The sequence below is a fragment of the Lissotriton helveticus genome, chromosome 2_1 (genome assembly GCF_964261635.1).
Source record: "Lissotriton helveticus chromosome 2_1, aLisHel1.1, whole genome shotgun sequence".
NCBI lineage: Eukaryota > Metazoa > Chordata > Amphibia > Caudata > Salamandridae > Lissotriton > Lissotriton helveticus.
In genome coordinates this window covers 1,385,893,788-1,385,918,896 of record NC_136059.1, presented here as the reverse complement: position 1 = coordinate 1,385,918,896, position 25,109 = coordinate 1,385,893,788, and the positions used below count along the sequence as shown (strand labels likewise).

General features: G+C 47.4%; 2 protein-coding genes across 2 annotated transcripts in view; one reads left to right on the top strand and one right to left on the bottom strand.

Moving 5' to 3' along the window:
• NCBP1 (nuclear cap binding protein subunit 1) overlaps positions 1-8,839 on the bottom strand; it is an 832,716-nt gene extending 823,877 nt beyond the window's left edge. Inside the window, exon 1 of the mRNA XM_078676323.1 lies at positions 8,600-8,839. Coding sequence (XP_078532449.1) covers positions 8,600-8,633 — 34 coding nt within the window. The 5' untranslated portion in view covers positions 8,634-8,839. The remainder of the gene's footprint in view (positions 1-8,599) is intronic.
• Positions 8,840-9,484: 645 nt separating this feature from the next.
• Positions 9,485-25,109, top strand: part of TSTD2 (thiosulfate sulfurtransferase like domain containing 2) — a 232,568-nt gene continuing 216,943 nt past the window's right edge. The window contains exon 1 of the mRNA XM_078676324.1: positions 9,485-9,620. The gene's annotated coding sequence lies outside the window, so the exon portion shown is untranslated. The remainder of the gene's footprint in view (positions 9,621-25,109) is intronic.

The following is a 25,109-nucleotide window of genomic DNA, read 5'->3' as shown; positions in this document are numbered from 1 at the left end:
CTATCTATCTGTCGCCCCTCACTCTATCGCCCTCACCCTATCTATCTATCTGTCGCCCTCACCCTATCTATCTATCTGTCGCCCTCACCCTATCTATCTATCTGTCGCCCTCACCCTATCTATCTATCGCCCCTCACTCTATCGCCCTCACCCTATCTATCTATCTGTCGCCCTCACCCTATCTATCTATCTGTCGCCCTCACCCTATCTATCTGTCGCCCTCACCCTATCTGTCGCCCTCACTCTATCTGTCGCCCTCACCCTATCTGTCGCCCTCACCCTATCTGTCGCCCTCACCCTATCTGTCGCCCTCACCCTATCTGTCGCCCTCACCCTATCTGTCGCCCTCACTCTATCTATCGCCCCTCACTCTATCGTCCTCACCCTATCTATCTATCTATCGCCCCTCACTCTATCGTCCTCACCCTATCTATCTATCTGTCGCCCTCACTCTATCTATCTATCTATCGCCCCTCACTCTATCGTCCTCACCCTATCTATCTGTCGCCCTCACCCTATCTATCTATCTATCGCCCCTCACTCTATCGTCCTCACCCTATCTATCTATCTGTCGCCCTCACCCTATCTATCTATCTGTCGCCCCTCACTCTATCGTCCTCACCCTATCTATCTATCTATCTGTCGCCCTCACCCTATCTGTCGCCCTCACCCTATCTGTCGCCCTCACCCTATCTGTCGCCCTCACCCTATCTGTCGCCCTCACCCTATCTGTCGCCCTCACCCTATCTGTCGCCCTCACCCTATCTGTCGCCCTCACCCTATCTGTCGCCCTCACCCTATCTGTCGCCCTCACCCTATCTGTCGCCCTCACCCTATCTGTCGCCCTCACCCTATCTGTCGCCCTCACCCTATCTGTCGCCCTCACCCTATCTGTCGCCCTCACCCTATCTGTCGCCCTCACCCTATCTGTCGCCCTCACCCTGTCGCCCTCACCCTGTCGCCCTCACCCTGTCGCCCTCACCCTGTCGCCCTCACCCTGTCGCCCTCACCCTGTCGCCCTCACCCTGTCGCCCTCACCCTGTCGCCCTCACCCTGTCGCCCTCACCCTGTCGCCCTCACCCTGTCGCCCTCACCCTGTCGCCCTCACCCTGTCGCCCTCACCCTGTCGCCCTCACCCTGTCGCCCTCACCCTGTCGCCCTCACCCTGTCGCCCTCACCCTGTCGCCCTCACCCTGTCGCCCTCACCCTGTCGCCCTCACCCTGTCGCCCTCACCCTGTCGCCCTCACCCTGTCGCCCTCACCCCGTCGCCCTCACCCCGTCGCCCTCACCCCGTCGCCCTCACCCCGTCGCCCTCACCCCGTCGCCCTCACCCCGTCGCCCTCACCCCGTCGCCCTCACTCTGTCGCCCTCACTCTGTCGCCCTCACTCTGTCGCCCTCACTCTGTCGCCCTCACTCTGTCGCCCTCACTCTGTCGCCCTCACTCTGTCGCCCTCACTCTGTCGCCCTCACTCTGTCGCCCTCACTCTGTCGCCCTCACTCTATCTATCTATCTATCTACCTACCTTTGCCATTCAGACAATGCACAAGCAGTCACTTTTACTCTGTGCCATACTGACAATGCACGTGCAGTTGGTTCCACCCTGTGGCATTCCGACAACGTGCGCGCAGTCTGACAGTGCACCACATCCAACCAATAGAGTTGGAAAAGAGCAAGCCAGTCTTATTTGTACACTTTCGACATTGCCCCTGTATTCTACGAAAGACCCAATATTCAGTTTGTGTACAAGAATTTGAATGGTTGACTAGGCCTAATGGCTCAGTGAGTTGAACGACTGCCGAAAACAAACGCATTGATGTGGAAATCATGAATTCGAATACCGGCAAGACTCGCCCCCACCCTCACCCCCCCAGCAATGCCAAGAGCTTTCCCAGCGTGTGCCACTCTCTCTCTGTTGCCACACGCATTATTAGGCAGCCCACCCCCCTCCCCATTGCTCACTGGTTGTTTTTTACTTCCTTAATTGTAGTTGCTGGACGCCCGTTATCCTTGACGCCAGCTTTGTTTTCACAACCATTAACTCTGTGACCATTTGTTGGACTCACAATACTTCACACCGTAAACAGCACCACTCAACAACACAGCATCACCCAACGCCACAGATTCACACAGCATCACCCAACGCCACAGATTCACACAGCAACACTCTGCGCCACAGCAACACTCTGCGCCACAGCAACACTCTGCGCCACAGCAACACTCTGCGCCACAGCAACACTCTGCGCCACAGCAACACTCTGCGCCACAGCAACACTCTGCGCCACAGCAACACTCTGCGCCACAGCAACACTCTGCGCCACAGCAACACTCTGCGCCACAGCAACACTCTGCGCCACAGCAACACTCTGCGCCACAGCAACACTCTGCGCCACAGCAACACTCTGCGCCACAGCAACACTCTGCGCCACAGCAACACTCTGCGCCACAGCAACTGTTAGACGGGGACCCAGAGGGTCGGCCGAATACTGAGGGAGACGTCTCCGGTGAGTACCGTCTCCGGCGATCGTACAGACAGGTCACTTCCCTCCCCACAGATAGACACCACACAAGACACCACACAAGGATGAGTTCAACACTTGATATAGGGTTCGTGCCGTAAATGATACAGGAGATATCGGACTCGAGGCTCCTCGTAATCTTAGTCTCTGTAGGGAAAGAGGGTAGCGGGACAGTCTTGGTGCCGGGTCGGCACAGGAGGTGGTAGGAGGGGAGCTCGCAATCCTCGAGCTGAAGGGTCGGCAAGGTGGGGCCGCGGCAGCGCCAGCAGGCCAAGACGATGGTTTCACGAGGCAGAGGGCCGCGGCAGCGCCAGCAGGCCAAGACGATGGTTCCACGAGGCAGAGGGCCGCGGCAGCGCCAGCAGGCCAAGACGATGGTTTCACGAGGCAGAGGGCCGCGGCAGCGCCAGCAGGCCAAGACGATGGTTTCACGAGGCAGAGGGCCGCGGCAGCGCCAGCAGGCCAAGACGATGGTTTCTCGAGGCAGAGGGCCGCGGCAGCGCCAGCAGGCCAAGACGATGGTTTCTCGAGGCAGAGCTACGGCAGAGCCAGCAGTCTGTCAAGGATGAGTTCTCTCGGGGCCTCTCGACTCCAGGATACAACTGCCTTCCTGGTCTGGCACTGCCCCAGTTATAGGTCTGGTCCCCTTTGATGTCCGGACCCTCGCGCCTGGGGGCCGGGAGGTCCGGGATGAGGGAGTCCAGACACCCAGCAGGGGGGTGGAGCCAGTGCCCAGGGCGGCCGGGGGTGATCGACACCTGGCGGGGGAGAGCCGTTGACGATTCCTTCTCCCATTGACCCGCCAAGTGGTCGTTCTACCTCCTGGGGGGGAGGTTGGTGCCTCAATGTCGGGGCCGGGCCAGGCCCAGGGTTAGGGTCGAGTTGAGGCCACGCGGCCTCGTGCTGTAGTATCCAAAGATGGCGGCTGGGCCGGGGCCATGGTGCGGATGGTGACCCGGGCCAGCCGGTTCCGGAGCTGGAGTCTTGTTGTGGATTACTTCGGGGGTCGCCGGGGGCTCTGGCTGGGGATTCAGGGAGAGCCAGGGTCCGGGCCCCGTTGTGGGGAGGGGGGACAGCCCGACCAGGCAGCCTGTCCAACAGCAACACTCTATGCCACAGCAACACTCAGCGCACAGCATCCCTCAACCGCACAGCATCCCTCAACCCCACAGCATCCCTCAACCCCACAGCATCCCTCAACCCCACAGCATCCCTCAACCCCACAGCATCCCTCAACCCCACAGCATCCCTCAACCCCACAGCATCCCTCAACCCCACAGCATCCCTCAACCCCACAGCATCCCTCAACCCCACAGCATCCCTCAACCCCACAGCATCCCTCAACCCCACAGCATCCCTCAACCCCACAGCATCCCTCAACCCCACAGCATCCCTCAACCCCACAGCATCCCTCAACCCCACAGCATCCCTCAACCCCACAGCATCCCTCAACCCCACAGCATCCCTCAACCCCACAGCATCCCTCAACCCCACAGCATCCCTCAACGCCACAGCATCCCTCAACGCCACAGCATCCCTCAACGCCACAGCATCCCTCAACGCCACAGCATCCCTCAACGCCACAGCATCCCTCAACGCCACAGCATCACTCAACGCCACAGCATCACTCAACGCCACAGCATCACTCAACGCCACAGCATCACTCAACGCCACAGCATCACTCAACGCCACAGCATCACTCAGCACCACAGCATCACTCAGCACCACTGAACACCACAGCATCACTCAGCACCACTGAAGGCCAAAGCATCACTCAATGCCACAGCATCACTCTGTGCAACCATTCAACAACAACTGGTTCAATTATGTTCTCTCAATGATTCAAGCTTTATTACAAATGTAACAAAAAGATGTTAATATTTCACTTCTGTTCTTGGATTTTCGTCCCAATGAAATACACTGAACATAATCTTCACAAAAGTTATTTACAAAAGTTTAAGTTATTGCCATTATAAATTAAATAAAAGTTATTGTAAGTATTAATTATTAAAACCCATTGTTATTTGTAATATCAATACATGTAAGTCACGTAAATACAACACATATTGCATTACAAATGCTATAGGTGTCACATTTGCAAAAGTTATAACTATTGGCATTGTAAATGACAAAGCTATTAATTTCGCTATTTTCAAAAAGACAAATAAATAAAAAATGTGTCATTTACAATACCAATAGCTCAAACTTTCCTAATGCGAGACCTATTGCATTGCAAATGCTTGTTTGTCATCTGACTGACTCGGAACAAGAGAGAGAAATGCAGAAAACTAGGAAACAAGGAGAAAGAGACACAAACTGTTATAGAGGGAAAAGGCAGGGATAAACAAGCTCCCCGTAACTGGTGGCTCTCAGCACCGACGCATCAAGGGCACCGCCAGCGAACAAAGAAGTGTCAAAACACAAGGCAGTAGTTGCCTCTATTTGTGCACACGGGGTCTTGAACTACGTCTGCCAGCGAGACCAGAGAAAGAAGGAGAGGAGGAGCAAAGAGAAGACAAGCTGTCGCCAGTCTGAAAAATATAGTGTGTCCGTCTCCCGCCGAAAGTAAAGCATCCAGTCCCTGCGTGCACATCTTCTGTTCTGTCCGTCCACATGCACATCTGGAATCTGTATTGATTCCAAAAGGCCCTCGTATGGCGAGAGCTGCGCATGCGTGCGCTGCTAACGCCAGGCGAGACCTAAAAAGGCAAAAAGTCAAGCGCCAAGTATTATTTTGCATTTTGCAAGTTTGTCAAGTGGCACCACAACATATGATACCATCAACCAATCATGACTTTTCAAACATCATGCTTCATTGTGCGGTTTTAATTTCGCTTTCAACATTTTCATTAAGGACTCAAAATCCCACCTGTCACAGTGCTGATGGGTAAAATGCCAGAAGTGACTGAAGGTGTTATACATGACATGGAATCACTATTCACTCAGGTTTAAAACGTTTACAAACTTGTCCAGCCATTTCAAAATCTTTTTGTTTCACACGTAAAACCAAAAGTAAATGTGCTTACATGGTCTGAGGCTTCACGCTTTCAATCCTATCATAATAAAAGCATGCACCGGCAATGCAAATCATTTTCCCTTTGTAAAGTTTTTTACTGCGCTTCACAACACAATGAAGGTAAAACATGAAAAGCAGCAGTGCAACTTTCCCTAATATAAACAAGTGAGGGACAGGTGGCAGTCATGGAAAGAACATCACACTATTCTTTTTCACATACAAGATCGGGTCAACAAAGATAGCCAACACACTAAAGAGGGACAGAGGGGCATTAAAGAACTGTTGTAGGATTTCTATGCAGATAAAAACTATACAAGTACAAAACTAATAGAAGAAACAGACAAACCTCCTATGGAATTACCATATTTTCATATATTATAGCAGGATGAACCCTCAACTATCTAGTGCGGTATGCCTAATCAATCGGTTCCACACCTAGCAGTCAGAAACATCAGAGAGTATTGTTTTTACTTGTTGTGGTCTCCTAGTTGGGAATTCTCTGAGACGATGTTCCTTATGTCAAAATGTATGTTCACCCCTTGTTAAACTGTCAGGCCTTAATGAAAAGTGTGTGGCTAACTAAAAAAGGTTTTACTTGTGCCTCCTTACCACATGATTACAAACATGAGGGTATAGCAAAAGGCCCAGCTTCTTTTTTCCCCACATGTTTCAACGTTTGAATATAGCCCCAATGCTCAGGCTTTTTCCTCTGTACTATAAGTCTCTCACAGCATATATTATGAAACAGTCCATGGATCACAGAGCATCTTAATCAGCGTCAAGAATATGGGGGTTTGGGAAGGGGGTGCAAAATTCCTACGGCCCTAGTCCATAAATAAGTCCTAGAACGCACCATTGGTGAAGCTGTCAAACCACATTTGCAGCTGAAAAGAGGATGTGCATAGGCCTTAAAACCATCTGCCACACACCCAATCGTCTTCCGGCTAATTAACAGTGGAAAAGGGTGGTGTGTGTGAGAGGCAGTAAAGGTCAGAGCCCGTGATTCTTATTAGAATTAACGGACCACACTCCTAAAGGCAATTTTATTAATGGCCAATGAGGGAAGTCAGAGTTGTTGTTTCTCCTCTATAAAACTATATTGTTATATGCTGAACAAGATTATGGTCGACTAAACAATATACAAGATAGATTTTTGTAAAACGCTCACTCATGGTGCTCTCAAATGTGAGAACAATGATAAAGGAGAAACCATGAAGAAAGCGAATTGCTCACAGTGACACAGTTTGAAAAAGCTGGGAAGCCAGGAGTGAAACCAAGGTTTTTGGGTCAGAGTACCGCTGCTACGTTTTGCCTCCGGTTCTACAAAAGAAAGCTTCTGACTGATCATTTTACGCAAGTGCATTCACAACATAATTTGCTTTTTCATAAATTGGGGCAGCAGCAGTGGAACATTCCTTCATAGGGCAGGTACAACTTGGACAGAAAGATTACAACATTTTGCAATTACAGAACAGGTCAAATTCGGGCAGCAGCAAAGCAAGCTTTAACTTTCTCACAGAACAGGCATGGCAGCAGGAAAGCAAGCTTTCTTTACTCACAGAAGGAAGGTGCAATATTTCATTCCCTACTGAACATATCCAGAAGCGTAAACAAAAACAAACGTTCAGCGCTCACAGAATATGTACAGTTAACGAATGACTGACAAGAGAAGTGTGGCTCACTGGTTAGAGGAGGCAGATCTGGAAGCAGAGGTCAGCCCGGGACCAGGGTTCAATTCCCGGCTCGGTGGGGTCTTGAGTCCTAAAATGTCCATGGACTCGACAATTCTCGCTCCGGTGCCTACTCGATTCACGGGTTCACACTCTGCGTCTCTGGGCAATAGCTTGCTTAATCTCCACAACGGCCCCTCGCGGTGGGATGCCTGGCTTTCACCTTGCGGATACCCTGCCGGGGTTATCTCACAGGGGAATACCAGGACGGGTTCCCTAAGCAAGCGCTTAGAAACCGCTTGGTGATTTGCGCTATATAAATTCCTGTACATTTACATTACATTTACAAGTAGATTACAGACATATCTGGAATTTGCTCAAGTCTCAGAGTACTGTATAGGTGGATAAATAAAGGAATATTTGAGTTCTGACACAAATTCTCACTTAGACGATATTCCATGTCAGCATCCTGAAAGCCCCGCAAACAGGGAGACTTGCCTACTGTGTGTTGATTCTTGGGTTTTCCATGGAAGTAGCAATGTCCATCAGATCACTGTATTTTGGATCAGCACAGCTCAATATGCTCAGGACATGTGCAGATGCACCATTCTGAATGCGTGTGCGCCGGGCAGGGCTGGATTAAGCAAAATAAGCATGTGCTTAGTCTTAGGGCATCAAGGGAAAAGTGACACCTCAGACATTTTCAATTACCGGATTTACCATGGACTATATAATGCAAAATTGCAAATGGTGCAGCTGAACCCATAACGTGGAAGTATACAAAAACAAACTTTATCCATATTACTCGAAGTTTTATTTCATTTGAAAAAAATAAAATGTTAGTTTACAGGTTGATTATTTTTTTAATTAGAAATATATGGAGCACCAAAATCTTACATGTTTAGGACCTCTAAAGGTCCCCATGTAACCCCAGCCTCGAAGCGACCCTCGTTCAGTGCCGAGAGCCATAACTGAGATATTTGAAACAAAAATCAGTGAAAGATGGGGGGGGGGGGGGGTGTCATGAAGACCCAGTAAGGACAGCATGGGGGCGGGACAGCAGTGAGACCTCTGCAACCTAATGGGATGCAGTGAGTGATCCGCAAACAAAAGTGGAGTAAGGGGGTGGCTGTGGGCGCTGCAAGCATCCGAGGGGCAGCGAAAACTTTGGATACGAAGGACAGCGAGGGCTCGGCAAGAAAATGGGATTAGGTAAGAGGGTTGTGCTGGAAGGGCAGTACAGGGTTGGCGAGAAAGCGAGGGTTCTGCGCAGCAAGAGAAGCAACAAGCGCCTAAGAAGGGGCGCTTTTCGAGTGGTTAGAAGCCCGCTGCTAGAGAGATTTGTCTAACTCGGGACAGCGACCATCGCTATTGAACTCTGTGCCGCTACTCACCGTCACTGTCCTCGGCATGCCGTCTACGGGACATGATCACTGCTCTCAACTGCAGGTATGCGAAAACACAGGAGGTCCGCTGGGTTCTGTCTGGTGCTCTCACGTGCAAATGGAAATACCGCGCGCCGCCTTAGCTTCCAGTAAAAGTCACTCGGAGCGCGCGCAACAGTCAGGCCAGGGCTCTCCCGGGCAACAAACCCTTCAGCCGCCTCCTGCAGAAGAACACGCCCACTTTCGTTTATTTCCTTCCGGGGTCAGCGTGCGATAGAGCAAAGCATACCGGGATAGACATAAAAGACACAGCCCGGATTTTAGGCAGCCAATATTTTAGTAGTAATCAATCTGTGCTCAATCTAATGTTGTTGCTGGGATTGGAAGACCTCACCGGAATTCGGGGAGATATCTATTGGCATCACTGTTTTGTGCACCCGTGTGAGTGTTCAATGAAATATTTAGTACCTTGAGCCCACGTGAATATATGAGCTACAATTTCTACTTTGCACCTTTCGGGTTTCCCCGTTTCTGACACCAATATCTAACACACTCTCTCTCTCTTGTGTGTTATGCAGGTGTTACTCTTGTACATTAATAGTATCGTCGAAGGGGCTATTGTACGGTTATAGAGACAACACCTGTGGCAAAATTCGAATCACAAACAGATTGACCATATGTTAAGGCGTGGAACAGTATTAGCTCCCCCCATATAGTAATCAGATGCGGAAGTTCTCCACGACTTTCACTTTTTTCCGTTACGAAAACGACTACTATGTGTATTTTAAAAGGAAGCATCTTCAGCTTTGATCACCTACGTGTACCCCCCCCCCTCCCCGTGCCATAGTTATAAAACCAAGTGGGATGTTCTGCCAATATACACCTGCCTTATTTCTAAGATGGCGCCTGCTCTTTCACGCACATTATGTTCTCCTGAGTCCTGCTTCCATTTCTCCGTCCACTTAACGCAGTGCGAAAGTGTTGTTAATTCATCTGCGGTTGGAGAGCTCGTTTTGACAGTCGCTGTAAGGTATGAAAAAGAATGAACCAAATCAGGCACACAGTTGTGTGCCCACATCGTGTACTTTGCTCATGCTCTCGAGGTTTTGGAGTGTTGAAGCCTTGTTTGGGAAAGTATACAAAAAGTGATGGATGAAATGCTTGAATTAATATCAGCCACTTGCAGTTATTCGAGGTCGTATCCCAGTCCATCATTATTTTGCACTCCATGCCACTTCAGTTTGGACCCAGCCATAAGCGAATCAGTCGCAGACGTTGGTCCCATGCTCGGTGTGTCACTGGAACCAAGCTATACTTGTCTGTTGACTTCAAACAAGGGAAAGGGTAAAAAATGTTTTGCATATGGCTTGGTCCAAACTGAAGAGGCAATATGTGCAAAATAATGATGGGCTTGCGTACGTCCTTTGTAATTACCATTGGCTATGATAAATTCAAGCATTCCATCCATTCCTTTTTAGGTCAAAGCCTAAACAAGGTGGTCCTAGACATGATTTAGTCAAAACATTTGAATGTAACACTTTTTGTTTTTAGTTTCATACAGGACTTAATCCTGAAAAAGAAAAGAAAAAGAAAACATACAAAAACAGCCAAATGCGTATCTAATATTAATATTTATATTAATATTTTCAGTACCCAAAAACAGTTCTGAACACAAAGTTTATCAAAAGGAATTTGCAATTTATTTACATCTTATATACATTTCAGAACCTGAAGAAATTGGGGTAGCTGCCAGGTGCAGTGAAAAGTGTCAAAGTAAGTTCTCAAGTGAAGAAAGGAAAGGAAATGGAGGAAAAATCCAAAGGAAATCCAACAATTTATACACGGGCTAAGGTTCTATTCTCATTAGCAAAAACGGAAAACCTGCCCCACAGGTCTTTACAAGGAAATTACTATAGTTTTCTGAAAAGGGCGGGGGAAAAAAGGGGGGGTGCAGGCCCCAGAACGGGGGAGATCGTCGACGTTTCGACCCTTGCGCTGTAGAGGGAGGATCAACACCTCAGCTGCAGGTCTTCCTCAGGACGAGAATGGAAGGGGGTAGGGTTACCTAGATTGCGATAAGACAGCACCCCAGCAATGAGGTTGGCCACCAGTCAATGGTGTGCCCCAAAAGTCCAATTGCCAATAACTATGTCTTTCTCAGGTCTTGGCGAAGAAGTACCAGACAGGAAATTAATTCCAGAATGTTTCCGCTCTGTGAAGCTGGGATGAGAGAACCAATGAGGAGGGAAGTGTTTTTTTTAAAACTATTAGTATTCCACCAGTCGATTAAATCAAAAGGCGCAGTTCTGTCAATGAATGGCAGAAAAACGTCCTCCTCGGGTTCCGTCAGTCTGTCAGTCTAATATTAGATCAGTCTGTCAGTCTAATATTAGATACGCATTTGGCTGTTTTTGTATGTTTTCTTTTATATTTCAGGATTAAGTCCCGTATGAAACTAAAAACAAAAAGTGTTACATTCAAATGTTTTGACTAAATCATGTCTAGGACCACCTTGTTTACTATACTACTTGATACCCAGGTCCTTTGACTTGCTCTGGGTTATACCCTATTTTTTCAATGGTACCAGTTTGCTAAAGACATCTTGGGAATTTTCAGAATGTTGACCTAGGAATGCATTCCACCTGTTGCTTACCATTGGCTTTGTGCTTTGTAACTCACATTTTCTAGCTTTCTATTTGCTGCCTTTTATGTGCTTTAGGCTGTCCAGATTGAGTTTGTCCCTCCCTTTCCCAAATCTTGCTTTCTGTACACTTCCACAAACTTGCTTTCTGTAAACATGGCTTTAAATCTTGTTCATATTTTGTCACATTTGCTGTGCATTCAAAGATAGAGGTCAAATATCAGGCTCTCTCTTTCAGGTAGCTTGGTGTTTATTTTTCTTTCTCTGACTTCAAAGTAATAGAATTTATCTGACAATCATGCTGACTACCCTTGTAGTTTCTTTTGTAACACACAATAAAGAAGACATGAACTGTGATTATGTTTTAAGAATATTTCAGAATTAGTACAAATTAAGCACTTTTTTTGTCATTCTGAAGTGTGGTGTGATCCAGCGCTGCTCAAAAACAAACCTCTAAACCATCACTATATTTCCCAGGAGCTATCTCACTTTACTCGTCAGTGGGGCCCATAACACTGCTAGTCACTCATTCACACAAATCACCCTGCTCCCAAGATCAGTGAAAATCAGAGGATGAGCTGCTGGATTTTAGCGGAGTGTCCTACTTCATCTATTTAATTCAAAATGCTATACATTATATACATAGCTTTTATTTGATTTTACCATGATTTTAATTCTCTAATGGAAACATTTAAGACACCCCAAGGTTTGGTCAATGTATCAGCCAATAAAAGTTAACTAATGGACAACAAGACCAGCTTAATTCTCCATTTATTTAATTTTTATTATGATTTAGATCTCCTAGCATGGCCTTATTTTATTAAACTTTGGTTCTGATTCAAATAAACATTCCATTTCTCATCTAAAGAAAGAGAAAATGAATTCAAACAGTTTACATTTATTAGCAGAATAGTTCAGAAAAATAAGTCAAAGACATATTTCCAATCTTCTCGGCAATGGAAATCAGTATTAGAACAGCCACGTTCCCAAAAACAGCCTCTCTATTCTTTCTGAATGTTCACCTCCCATCAGGACTCCGACCCATCAAAAGTTAAAGTCAAGAAAAATTTCAAAGTCTTTGCACCAAAGGGAAAAATCGATCAGTACGACAGCATGTCGTGGTGCGAAAAATAATTCAAAAGCGAGCTCCTTTCTCTCCTCCAAACGACCCCTTTTATACCCTTTTTCCCTAACTGTCTAACTAAAATTTGAAACTTTTAGGGTCCACACTCAATTCTTATTTGTCCATTCAAGGGGTGGATGAGGATCACCTCATCTCCTCATTGTCCATATTTCCACCAAGTCATAGTTCTAATCATAATAAAGTTCTGATTGTTTGTTATTACATTTTTTTTCACTCGTGTCCTTTAACTTGTCACTTCACCACACTTTCCCAGGCTCATGACTCGGACATATCAATCTTGGCACCATTCTGCTCTTCAGGTCACGCTGACCTTGACCCACGCTGCACAGGCACAGACTGCTTGCACATCTCTCGAGCATAGTCGTGCATGCGTAGAAAGTCATCATCTCGGAGTCTCGCAAACCATCCATTTTTATTTAGGCCGCATGGGCCATAACGGGAACTATTATAGAAATAAACACAATTAAACGTTAGATTTCGAAGTATAGCCCTTCTGTTTACCTCCCCCATTCTAAGATGACCCTGTTAGTTATTACCTAGCTTTAAAGCCACACATATGCATTGTTTTCTTACCATTCTCCATCATTTCTGCCGCAATTATACATTTAGAAAGCATACATGCATAGCTTTTCATTAGAATATGGCAGTTGCGCATTATATTAATAAGACTATTTCACTCAATTAGTATATTAAGGTTTGCAACACAAGCACATTAGTATCCCATATGTATTTGTGTATGTGCTTTCTATTCTACGTTGATTAATTTAAAAACCACACAATTAATACATGTTAATGTTATGGGAAAGGGACTTCACGAGGGGTATACAAAAAGTTTTGTTTTTACCCTCGCTCCATCAGGTGGAAATAAATATTTGAATACGATCAAAACACATCAATACTCTAGTTGATGACATTTGCATATCTTATTATTTGTGTGCAGTAACACTGTATTTTGGAGCAAATGTAATAGTCATTTAAATTGAATATGTATTATCTATAATGGCAGCGTGCTACTACATCATGCATAGTCCACACTAGGAAACTCCACTTTTTGCCCCTCCAATCTAAGACCCTCTGCAACACACCATGCCACTCAACTTCACATCATTCCGATCTATGCTACTCACTCCACGTCGTTCCAATTTTTGCCACTCCACTCTACCCCACTCAATCTATCCCACTCATCTCCAATGTACCCTCAAAATACCCCACTTCTCTATGCCACAATCTACCCCAATCTACTTCACTCTACCCCACTCCACCCCATCTACCCTACTCCACTCCAATGTACCCCACCCCAGTTTACTGCCCCACCCCAATCCACCAAACTCCAATCTACCCCACTTTAATTTAACCCAATGTAACCCACTCCAGTCTACCTCACTTAATTCCACTAAGATCCAATCTACCACTCTTCACTACTGTCTAACCTACCCCACTCTTCCGCTGTCTACCCCACACAACTCCAATCTACCCCACTTTAATCTCCCCCACTTTAACCCAATCTACCCCACTTGAATCCATTCTACCCCACTCTAACACAATCTCCCAAACTTCACTTTACCCCAATCTACCCCGTTCCAATTTACCCTTCTCCAATCCAAATTCCAATGCAAAGTATCAAACTCCTCTCCACTCCAATCTATGCCAGCATAAACTACCCCACTCCAATCTACCACACTCCAGTCCACCCTGTCTACCCCACTTCACTCTACTACTCTGCATTCCGCTGTACCCAAATCTACCCCATCCAATCTACCCTACTCCACTCAAATATACCCCACTTCGCCCCAATCCACCACACTCCAATCTACCCTACTTTAATCTACCCCTCCCCAGTCTATCCCACCCCAACCTACCCAACTCCAATCGACTGTTATGTTCTCCACTCAAATCTACCCTAATCTACCCCACACCACCCTAAGGCAATCTACGCCATCCCACTCTACCCCACGTCAGTCTACCCCACACCAATCTACCCAATGCCACTCTACTCCACTCCAATCTATCCCACTCCATTCCAATCTATCCTACTCTAATCCACCAAATTTACCCCACTACAATCCACCACAATGTACTCCACTACACTCCCCTCTTGCCCTCTCTTCCCCAATCTCACTTCACTCCAATTTATGCAACCTCATTCCACTCCACTTCAATCTACCCCACTCCACTCTATTCAGTCTACCAACTCCAATCTACCCCAATCTACTCCAGTCTACCACACTTCATTCTACACTACCCAGTCTACCCCGCTCCACTCCATACTGTAGTGTCATTCCCACCAATCCATAGGATCTGCACGTTTGTGGACAGCATAAACTTTGGGTGAGGTGCCTGGACTGACTCCAAGCAGCTACATAGTATATGTTGGCCTAGAGACCAGCTAGCTCACAGCGCCACCATAAGCCCCCCTAACCCAAACAAGGGGCGAAGGGTTTCTGGCAACCACTGAACATGTCAACCCTGACCCCTTAGGGATCACTGGACCCAGATCAGAACCTTTTTGCTCAGTCACTTGTGCACTCTTGCCTTTAGAGAAATATACAGAGAATACACAGTGGGACGTTTTCAATATATTTATTTACCTGTTATTCTCGGATGGAATACATGTCCTGCGATAATCCTCCATGATGCTAAGACAGTGTATATATGCAGCCATATAATACAAAGTAGTAATCAGGCGTACTCCTACTATGCAATCCCTATGCCAACCCCATTACCTGGCGGGAAAGAATGGAGGACCCCGTCTTGGTCACCCCTCACGGAGATGTCAGGCAGCTGCATGGCGAAGCCGCAGTACGCAGGACCTTTCAATGTCAGCAGAAGTGTCTCCTCTCCCAACCTCCGGAAATGCTTCTTTATTTATAATAAAAAGCATCCATGCGCTGTACATGCAGATTAGCCATGTTATGGATATGTAGATAGCCCTGTTGCCCCATGGATGACGATAGAATGGCATTTGTACATCAGATGTAAAGGCCTTGTACTCGACGTTCAAGGCATAATGATAATGTTGCTCGCAGCCAGATGTATAAGCAAAGCAATTTGAGAGAAACTAATCGAACATTGGCATGCACGTGACTATGTCATAGCATTAATGTTATTGTACAGAAAGAGGACAATGTAAGAAAATGTGCAGCGTTGCTACATAGGCCTGACTCGGGCACATAACATTACTACCATATGCCACTCAAATCTACTCCAGTCCAATCTAACCCTCTCCACCCCAATCAACCCCACTCCACTACAATCTGCTCGACTACACACAAAACTACACTTCTCCAGTCTACCCCATTCAATATGCCCACTCCAGTTTAGCCCACTCTACTCCCACCTACTCTACTCCAATCTTCTCCACTCCATTCCAGTCTACCCTACTCCTCTCCAATCTACTCCACTCCAAACTACCCCACTCATATCTTTCTCACTCCGGTCTACTCAACTCAATCTTCCCCACTTCACTTCAGTGTACTCCTCTCCAATTTACCCTCTCCACTTCAGTCTACCCCAACCCACTCCAATCTAGCCCACTCTACTCTCCCCCACTCTACACGACTCCACTCCAATCTACCCCAGCATATCCCACTCTACCCCACTCCAATCTATCCCAATCTACTCCACTCCCAGGTACCTCACTTTATCCCAATCGACCCCACTCCAATGTACCCCACCCCATCCCAATCTACCACATGCCACTCTAATCTACCCCACCCACTTCCAATTTACCCCACTCTAGCCTACCCCAATCCACCCCTTCTATTCCATTCTACCCTAATATAATCCACCCAATCACCCCACTCCAATCTACCTGACTTCACTCCAATCTACCTGACTCCACTCCAGTCTACACAACTCCACTTCAGTCTACGCAACTCTAGTCCAATCTACCGCACTCGACTCTACCACACTCCACTCCAGCCTACCACAATATATCCCACTCCACCCTAATCTACCCTACTCCTATCTACCCCACTCCAATCTAACCCACTCTAATTTACCCCAATCTACTTCACTCCACCCCACTCTAATCTACCCCAATCTACTCCGCTCCAATCTACCCCACTCCACCCAAGTCTACCCCTCTTCACCCTAATCTCCCCCTTCAAGCTACCCCTCTACAATCTACCTTGCTAATCAACCCAACTACCCCTCCAATCTACCTCACTACACCCCACTCCAATGTGCCCCAATCCACCCCACTCTACCCCCACTTCACTCTATGCCAATCTGCCCCAGTTTACCCCATTCCATTCCACTCTACCCCACCCCACTCTACACCAGTAACCTTTATCCATACTGAACATCAGCCACACTGGCATACAACATGGCTAATGCACAATGCCAAAGCCAATAACTCTCGCATAGGCGAGACCTATTGGCTTTGCCTATGCTTGATTGTATACTTTAGTGTGTTGCCTTAAGTTTGATGGGAATTCCCAGACGTAGATTCTGTGCACACTGTCTCACTAGAATAACTTATACTTGGCTGATTAACCCTAGCTAGAGAGAAACCAATCCTGGATTGCTTGTGTTCCAGTTCAGGGAGGACCTGGCCTGGCAGTTTGGGCCAGGCTATTCCCATTGAAGCAGGGTCAAAGAGAATGTGGGATTTCTGGGATGGGAAGCAAGATGGTGGGCGACTGAGTCGGCCATAGGTGGCTCGCAAGGTGACGGTATTTTCTTTAAAAATTGGGCGATGAAGGGCTAGAATGACGAGTCCCCAAGTGGCAAGCAGATGTGCTGAACCCGGTTTGGCCTTACCTGGACTGCAGTGCTGGGTCCCGGTGTTAGTGGAGCTAGCCGAGCAGCTGATTGCTGGCTGGAGAGGCTTTGAACGGGAGCTGGTCCTCACCTCAAAGCGAAGCGGTGTGGATGGATCCCCGATCTGCTCCTCGATCATCATGGGGCCAAGGACAGGCGCAAGAGGCAGAGGCCCTACACTTCACGCTGGCCCCCAGTAATCCCCGCAGAGAAGCGTGGTAGAGACGGAGGCGGCACCCCGCTACAGTACAGATGAGACGCAGACAAAAGACCCAGGCGGTGAATCTCCCTGACGGGAAGGGGAGGGGAGCGGGCGGGCAGCTGCAGCCACTTCGAACCGCCATTACAGTGAGAGATGCTCAAGGGAGCAGCTCCTCAGTACAGGGATTGGAACAGCAAAGTGAGCGGACAGAGACTCTGCACCAAGCAAGCGCTCAGTGTGCTATACAGGCCGGTAAGTCACTGATGGGTCTAGGGGAGCTGGGGGGGCCTTTGGGGGACGAGACATTTAGTGTGCACAGTGCAGGGTTGCTGGAATCCAGGTCCCAGGAGAATCTTATGGATAAGCAAACACAGCGCAAAGGGGGAGAAGACCGAGCTCAGGAATCAGTGCTGGCAACACCTAACGAAGAGGTCCCGGATATGCCAGATAACAGTGGCAAAAGGCTAGATACAGGGGCATCACCAAGCCATGCCAGGTGGAAACAAGTGAACCGGCTCACCAACTAGAAAAAAATGAACTAACCAAAAAGGGGATGAACTTGGGGGCAAAAAAGGGTCCCAATAAGGGATTGAATGATCTACCTGGCGTAGCTGAGTGGAATCCTCCTACACAGGAGTTACGGGGAAAGCAAAACCTTGGGGAATCTCCAGGAACCGCAGGGTCTCACATTCTCATAGTGAAAGGGAAATGGATTCGGAGGCTAATGACTTTTTCTCACTGGCAGATGCCACCTGGTCAGAAGCAGGGTCAGACACTGGGTCCAACTCAGAATCAAGTGAGACAGATAGTGTACCTGGCACTAGCGGCAAGAATTCTATCGCCACAACACGGAAGAAGCACACCAGAGTGTGCAGAATTGCCAACCAGAGGCAAAGGGATCTGAAGTGGGATTATTCCCTTGGAGAGCAATTGGTCGGAGACATCAACAAGACCCCCTGCGGAGGAGCCTAGCCCGAGAGCGTAATGGTCGCCTTTTAGCTCGGCTCCGTCGGCCCTCCGGCCAACCTCGAATATCCTGCAACTTATCCTGTACTGCGACGATACTTCACTACAGCTATTGGAATTTAACGATCTACTCCTACTCACCGTCTGGTCCGGAAGCTCCTGCGTGCGGTGGGTCCGCAGTTGTGTCCTCGAGAAGATTGGGGCCTCCGGGTGTTCGAGACCGGGACCTCGCCTGTGGGACCCGACCGGCGGTGCTGAGATTGCCGGCCCCGGCCGGGAGAGTGAGCCACTGGTGGGAGCCGTTGTGTGCATACCCCGGTGATCCTGAACCGGCCCCGATTTGCGGACCGTGCGGCTGGAGGGGGACGAGATGTGTTGGGGCTGACTGTGTGGAGGGGTCACTTCGCCTTTGTTCTGTCCGGCGGCCCTGGACCCCGCGCTTGGCTCTCGCTTGTGGGGCCCGCCGCTGTTCGGATGGGGCCCCCCCCCCCCCATCGAGCGTCTACCCTTTTTGTGCCAGTGAGGCCGTTGTTGGGAACCTCCGGAGTTCTGTAAAGTCCTACATTTGGGAACCGTTTGGAGGCCCGCGGTGGAGGGCGGGGCGGCGAGACTCACAAGATGGCTACCGGCAACGTGGGGGGTGCTCCGCCTTGCACCGAAGAACTTTGCTGGCCGGACTGCACGGGGGCCTGGGCATGTGCTCGTGAGCCCACGCTCGGAGATGTCCTAGACGCCTTGATGTCCTTGTGCGCTGTCTTGGCTCCCGGGGCTTCTACCGGCTCCATGCGGCCCGCCGCCATTTTGGGTCGACGCTCTTTCATGCACCCCTATCGGCCTGATGCCGCCATTGCTTTGCCCCCTCTGGCTGTGCCAAGAGTTGATGCCGCTGTTCTTCGGCCGCTTGATGGGCCGGTGGTTTTTGAGCCTCCGGTTTTTCACCGCCCGGAATTCGATGACTTGCACATGACGCGGAGACCTGCTCCTTCCCGGGCAGTCGGGAACTGTGGTGGACTGCTGTTTGCTCCCGCTTCGATGGATTCATGTCTTTGTCCTGGAGGGGTACCTTTGCATTGTCGAATTGCGAGACTGGACACCTGCTTATTTTTGCCTGCCCTGTTGTTGCTGCTACAATTGACTTGTTTTATTGATTTTTTGTATCCCATTAGCTTGGTGGCTCTCCCTAATCTACGTCACTGCCGTAACCCTAGTCAGTATTACTATTATTCTGTATTGGATGGTCTGCTCCATGTTGTTCTTTATTGGGCTGATTTCGTGGTTAGGAAGGGCTGGGGGTAGTTGCACAACATTGATAGACTGCTGGTTTACCTGTCCGTTGTACTGTCGCTTGTCTTCTCGATATTGTGGGACTGTACAAAAAAAAAAAAATGTCCCCCTCCCCCCCTCCCCTGCGGGTTATTGTTGTATGTGAAGGTGCAGTGTTGATCTGGTAGTTATTCATCTGATGGTCGGGGGAGGGCCGCAGCCGAGTGTATTTGTTTGTATCCTCTGGCTCCTCCCTCTCATATTATTTTTGTTTCATGTTCCCTCTTTTCCTTTCTTTTTGTCTCCTTATTCTTCTTTCTTTCTTTACTATATTTCGGTTTTCGGATTAGGGCGACAGGCACGCTGTTTGGAGGGTAGGCCGTAGCCTTCTGCAGGGGTGCCGGGTGGGCGGGGTCTTTCAGATGTTTATTTTCTTGGTTCTATGGCCCTTTTTCTATCCCTTTATAGAGGTGCCGCTTCTGTCCTCACTTCTCTGGCATGAGTGGGTTGGAGTCTGTCGCTATGCCGCTTTTATCAGTTTTGATGTTTTCCGTCGCGACTTCCATACCCTTCTTCTTGCCAGCATTTTACTTTCTTCTGTGTTATTAGCCGCGGGATGCTTGGCCCGGGGTGGCGCCCTTCTTGCACGTTATGTTTCTCCTTCTATTTTCTTTCTTTTTGTTCCTCCTTTTTCCCTTCTTCCCAGTTCTTGTCCTTATTGGATCCTTTCCCTCAGTTTCCCCCTTATTTTTCCCTCTCTTCCCCCCCCCCCCTCCCCCCCTTCCCTCCCCCCTTTTTCCCCAGGCTAGTATGGCGGGTTGATTGAGTTCGTGCAGTTTATCCGCTCCCCTTGCGTTTGTTAGCGTATCATTGGGTGGGGAGCATGAGATGCTGGTAGTACTTGTATGCTTATCATATATTTTGCATTTGTTTTATACTACGATGAACTCGTGTCTTCACATCCTCCCCCCCCCCTTTTCATTTTGGCGAAGGTGTATTCCTGTATATCGGGTTTTCCCGTATTCTCCACGAACCTGCCATGAGCCTTGTCCCCTTATTATAAAATGGACCTTCATTGTTCCTGATATTGGGCCGTTATAGTCGCGTGTCCTTTCCTTTGCAATGTTTTACGTATGTTTGCTTGCCTGCCGGTTGGCCTTGTGTTGCTTACTTCGACTTTTGATCACTTTTTGACTTGTGGCCGGCCGACTTGGTTGTAGGCCCACGAATGTATATCCTATTGCTGCAAATAAAGGTTTAAAAAAAAACAACAAGACCCCCTGCGAGGAACCACCCTCAATACCCCCAACATTGGAACCCATTCTGCAGTGTGTAGTTGCTCATCGGAAAGAAGCCCGTTTGGAAAGTAGACGCTCACAGACTGCCGCTCACATACTTCAAGGGGTGGTAAGGAAAATGGCAAAAACTTGTAATGCTATTAGCGACTGGATGACCGATCTAGAGTCAAGAACAGCCTCTTTTGAGATGGACATAGCAGGCTCGAAATGGTCAAGTAGAAGCCCATGAAGCACAATTAATGGACATCCAGTGGAAGCTAGAAGAGAATGAAAATTGTCAGAGACTAAACAATTTGCAATTTTTGGGTATTCCGGAAGGAAAGGAGGGGTTGGATGCGCGAATGTACATGGTTCAGCTACTGCTGAACTCATTCCCTTAACTGTAAGGCTGGAACTGGTCTCAGGAAATTCAAAGGGCTCATTGAGTTCTGTTTACTCTCCGACAGCCAGTTCGTCCAGACGCCAAGCCACAGGCATTTCCGGTCTACTTTGGAAACGGTTTCAATATAAAGAGGGGGGGGGCAGGAGCCCATTATGGTCCAGTGCCTGTGCTCCTAACCTGAACTGTGTAATCAAAAAGAGGGGCACTGTTCCGGAGGAGGGGTGCAGAATGTCACCCTCACGTCACATAGAAAAATTAGGAGGGGGGAGAAGAGGAGAGTAGTGTAGAGATTCCTAGGTGTTAGCCTCCACTCATGAGGGGGGAGAATTAATCTTGTCTCTTGTTGCCCTCACACACCCCGAAGGATGTCATGCTTCATCATCGGGCGTTTGCTCCTCGTCGGGCTGGCGCTGCAATGCCCTACGGGTCCCCCGAAGGGTCACTTTGGCACAGATCTTTTAGAGAGCAGCCGTTTGATGCATGCTTGTGTGCGGGGTTGGTTCTCTTAGATGGTGGTGTAGTGCGTGCAACATGAGTTAAAACTGTCTAAGGGTTACCAGAATAAAGTTTAATGTGGCTGTACCCTTGACAGAGCAAAAACCCGTAGGTTGAGTGTTACCGCAATCGGCTTAGGTGCCCTGGTAACTAGAATAATAAGAAGGTCGACATGTTTCGCGCCTGTATGGTATCGGGGATCCATGGCGCTTCTTAAGGAACAAAACAAAATGAGGTGAAGTGCACGTTAAAAGGTGAACGGGTAAATACCCTCTGGTGGTATCTGGGCTGGCCAAAAAACTGTGTTCCCTACAGTATGGCTATGGACTAAATAGTCCAAACCACTCCTGAACAAACCCTATAATTCAGAGGAGAGTTGCTCCATAGGCTAGATATGTAAGACTTTATAAACACAGAGATTCTATCCGTACGTTATATCTATATCTATTGTGATAAATACCATGGAGTGCATAAGTGTGGTGATGTTGCTCCGGGAGATGTCTCGGAGGAACACTATGTGTTTTTAAAATACCCCTCACACACTATGAATCCCATAGTGTCATGCTTCATCATGGGGGTCTTCCCGTCCCTCTACGGGGCGGGGCGTGCTGCGACCGATGACTAGGTGTGAGCACTGTATTTTGTGATAGGCTATGTTTGGTGTAGGGAAATGGGAGTGATAGGGAATGTGGTGATTAAGAGAAAAAATTGTTTTAAAAGTTTCCTGGCTAGTAGAAAAAATAAATTGTATTAGCTTCTCCAGCTGAAAATGTTAAAATGGGGTTAGGTAGGGTGTCTTTAATATGCCCTCCCTGGTCGACATGTTTCGTAAGCAGACCCCCCTGCTTTACTCATCAGGACCATATGTGATCCCTACTACACTCAAACTAATCTAAATATGTGTTATAAGCCTATTGTCCTAAAACAGATTGCAAAATAAGCAAATCTGTTTTCAAAAAAGGGGTTGGTTGCCCCTTCCCAAAAATTGGCCAATGACCCCATAGGTTCAGATTTAAACTTGCCCCATGAGCTCGCCACGGATGGGAGGGTGTCTCCAAAGGTAAACAATGACCTGGAATGCATCCTCTCCTTGCCACTAGCCCGTCCCGTAGAGGGACGGGAAGACCCCCATGATGAAGCATGACACTATGGGATTCATAGTGTGTGAGGGGTATTTTAAAAACACATCTCCCGGAGCAACATCACCACACTTATGCACTCCATATGATTTATCACAATAGATATAGATATAACGTATGGATAGAATCTCTGTGTTTATAAACTTTGTACTGGAGGTGGATTCTATCCATTACCTCTATACTCCCTATTTTTGTTATTTTGGATAGATATGTAAGACGCCCGCACCTTACCGGGAAATAGGCTCAGTCTCACCTGCCCCATCCATACGTCTGCCTACTTTGGAAACTACCTGCTGATACAAAATGCGTTTTTTTCTAGACCGGATTTCTGCCACATCACAGTGGAAGGTCGCTAGCGTCTGCGCCAAATTATCAAATCCTTTCAGGCGAAAGGGGCACAGGCCTTTCTTTCAAATCCGTCCCGACTGAAAGTGATCTGGAATGATCAGACCAGATTCTTCACGTCAGCGATTAAAGCAAAGGAGATTTTAAATACAGGGGGGGGAGATGACTTTGAGACTTTTATTATGGCTTAGAGATTTATTTGATTGGTTAGGATAAGTCTTGACAAAATTGGGTTTCTATTGCTCAGCGTAAAGTCATTTGTCCTCCTCTTTCGTTTTTTTTTCAAGGTCTCCAGCATGTTGAGATATGTAATAAAAATAAAAGTGTGAAGAGATATTAAAGTCACTTGGGGGTATCATAAAGTCACATATATGTATTACAAATGTCACTAATTGGTAGGGCATCACCGTCCAACTACAGACCGCGATAGGTCTGTTGTTTCAGCAGGGGTGTGGAATTTATTAAAATATCTACTTGTCCATGGGGCAGGTTGCTTCATAAATCTACTTGTCCTGTAACAAAATCTACTTGTCCCTTTGGTGCCATGTTGTGCGGAGACAAATTTTGGCAGCAATCTCATTTTATAAGAGCTCTTATATAGCCTTTCTGATTATGCCAGGGCTCATACCATAGTAGTGTTTGAATACTAGCAATCCCTTTATGTTGCTACGTTTCCGCAGATCTACATACTGGGACTGAAGGTAGTGGTAAACAATAGTTCCAGGGTGGGAATGTCCTTTTGAGTATGTGCAAACCTACTAACTTGCATGTTTTAAGGGTTTTCAATAACTCTTCTCTAATCTTTTCCAATACTGAGAAATGTTGGAAATTTACTTCTGACAATGGCAGATGTAAACCTTCTTCCAGAGTTGGGAAAAAAAGTGGTTGGAGGGAAAAATAAACTTGCAAACACACAGGTGTTCGCATGAGCAAATCTACACATGCATATTTGCTCATGCTAAAATGCAGTTCACAAATATTTTCTAGTAGTACTATTTCTTGCCCTACTGCTGTAAATTCTTGTGAAATCACGAAAGCCATATAGCTGCCCTTAATGCAAGGACATATACCAAGGGTGCACTTTTGAGACTCTTTAATAATTGGGCCCCTAATTTGGTCTGTCGTTAACCATGACCTTTGGTGTTAATTAAAATGATCTCTCTGCATCGGCTGGCTTCACGGTGAGTGACCGCCGCATTCTGATCTTTCACCAGGAGCATATCGGCACGCAAAGTAGTTTTGTTCAGTGTCAGTAACTAATGTGGCAGTGTGTGCTTTTTTGAGACCAAAAAAATGTGTGCTTTTGCCAATGTTTGTTATATTAGTGAGGGTCCGGAAGCTCTCACATCAATAAGGTTTTACAAAAACCATGCCAAAACAAGTCACGCATTGCCAAAACTAAAAAGCTGACTACCATTTCAGACCTACTGGCTTTGCCAATGCTTATTTATTTTTGTTTCCCAAAATCTTATTGAAACTGGTTACACTGATTTTCAAATATGTATATTTTGGGGACATACTTGCATGCATCAACACATTTTATAAAATGATGCTGAAAAGAAGTGGTAACTGAAATTTTACAGTAGTTGAGCAAAAAAATGTTTTTCCTACTTTCATTTTTTAGGAACATTTTATATTAAAAGCAAAGAATCATTAATCTTGCTTTCAAGCTTCTGCAAATATTTGCATCTAATCACAGAGCATTCTGGGAGCATTATGCATAGCCTCATTTTGCTAAACTTTGAATCCGTGTGTCCACATTTTTATACTGGAAGCACTATCGGTAGTGCAGTCAGAACTTACATTTACTGAGAGCGCTCAGCCTAATAATAAAGGCACTCAATTAATGAACCATAAATACAAGTTTGAACTGCATTAAT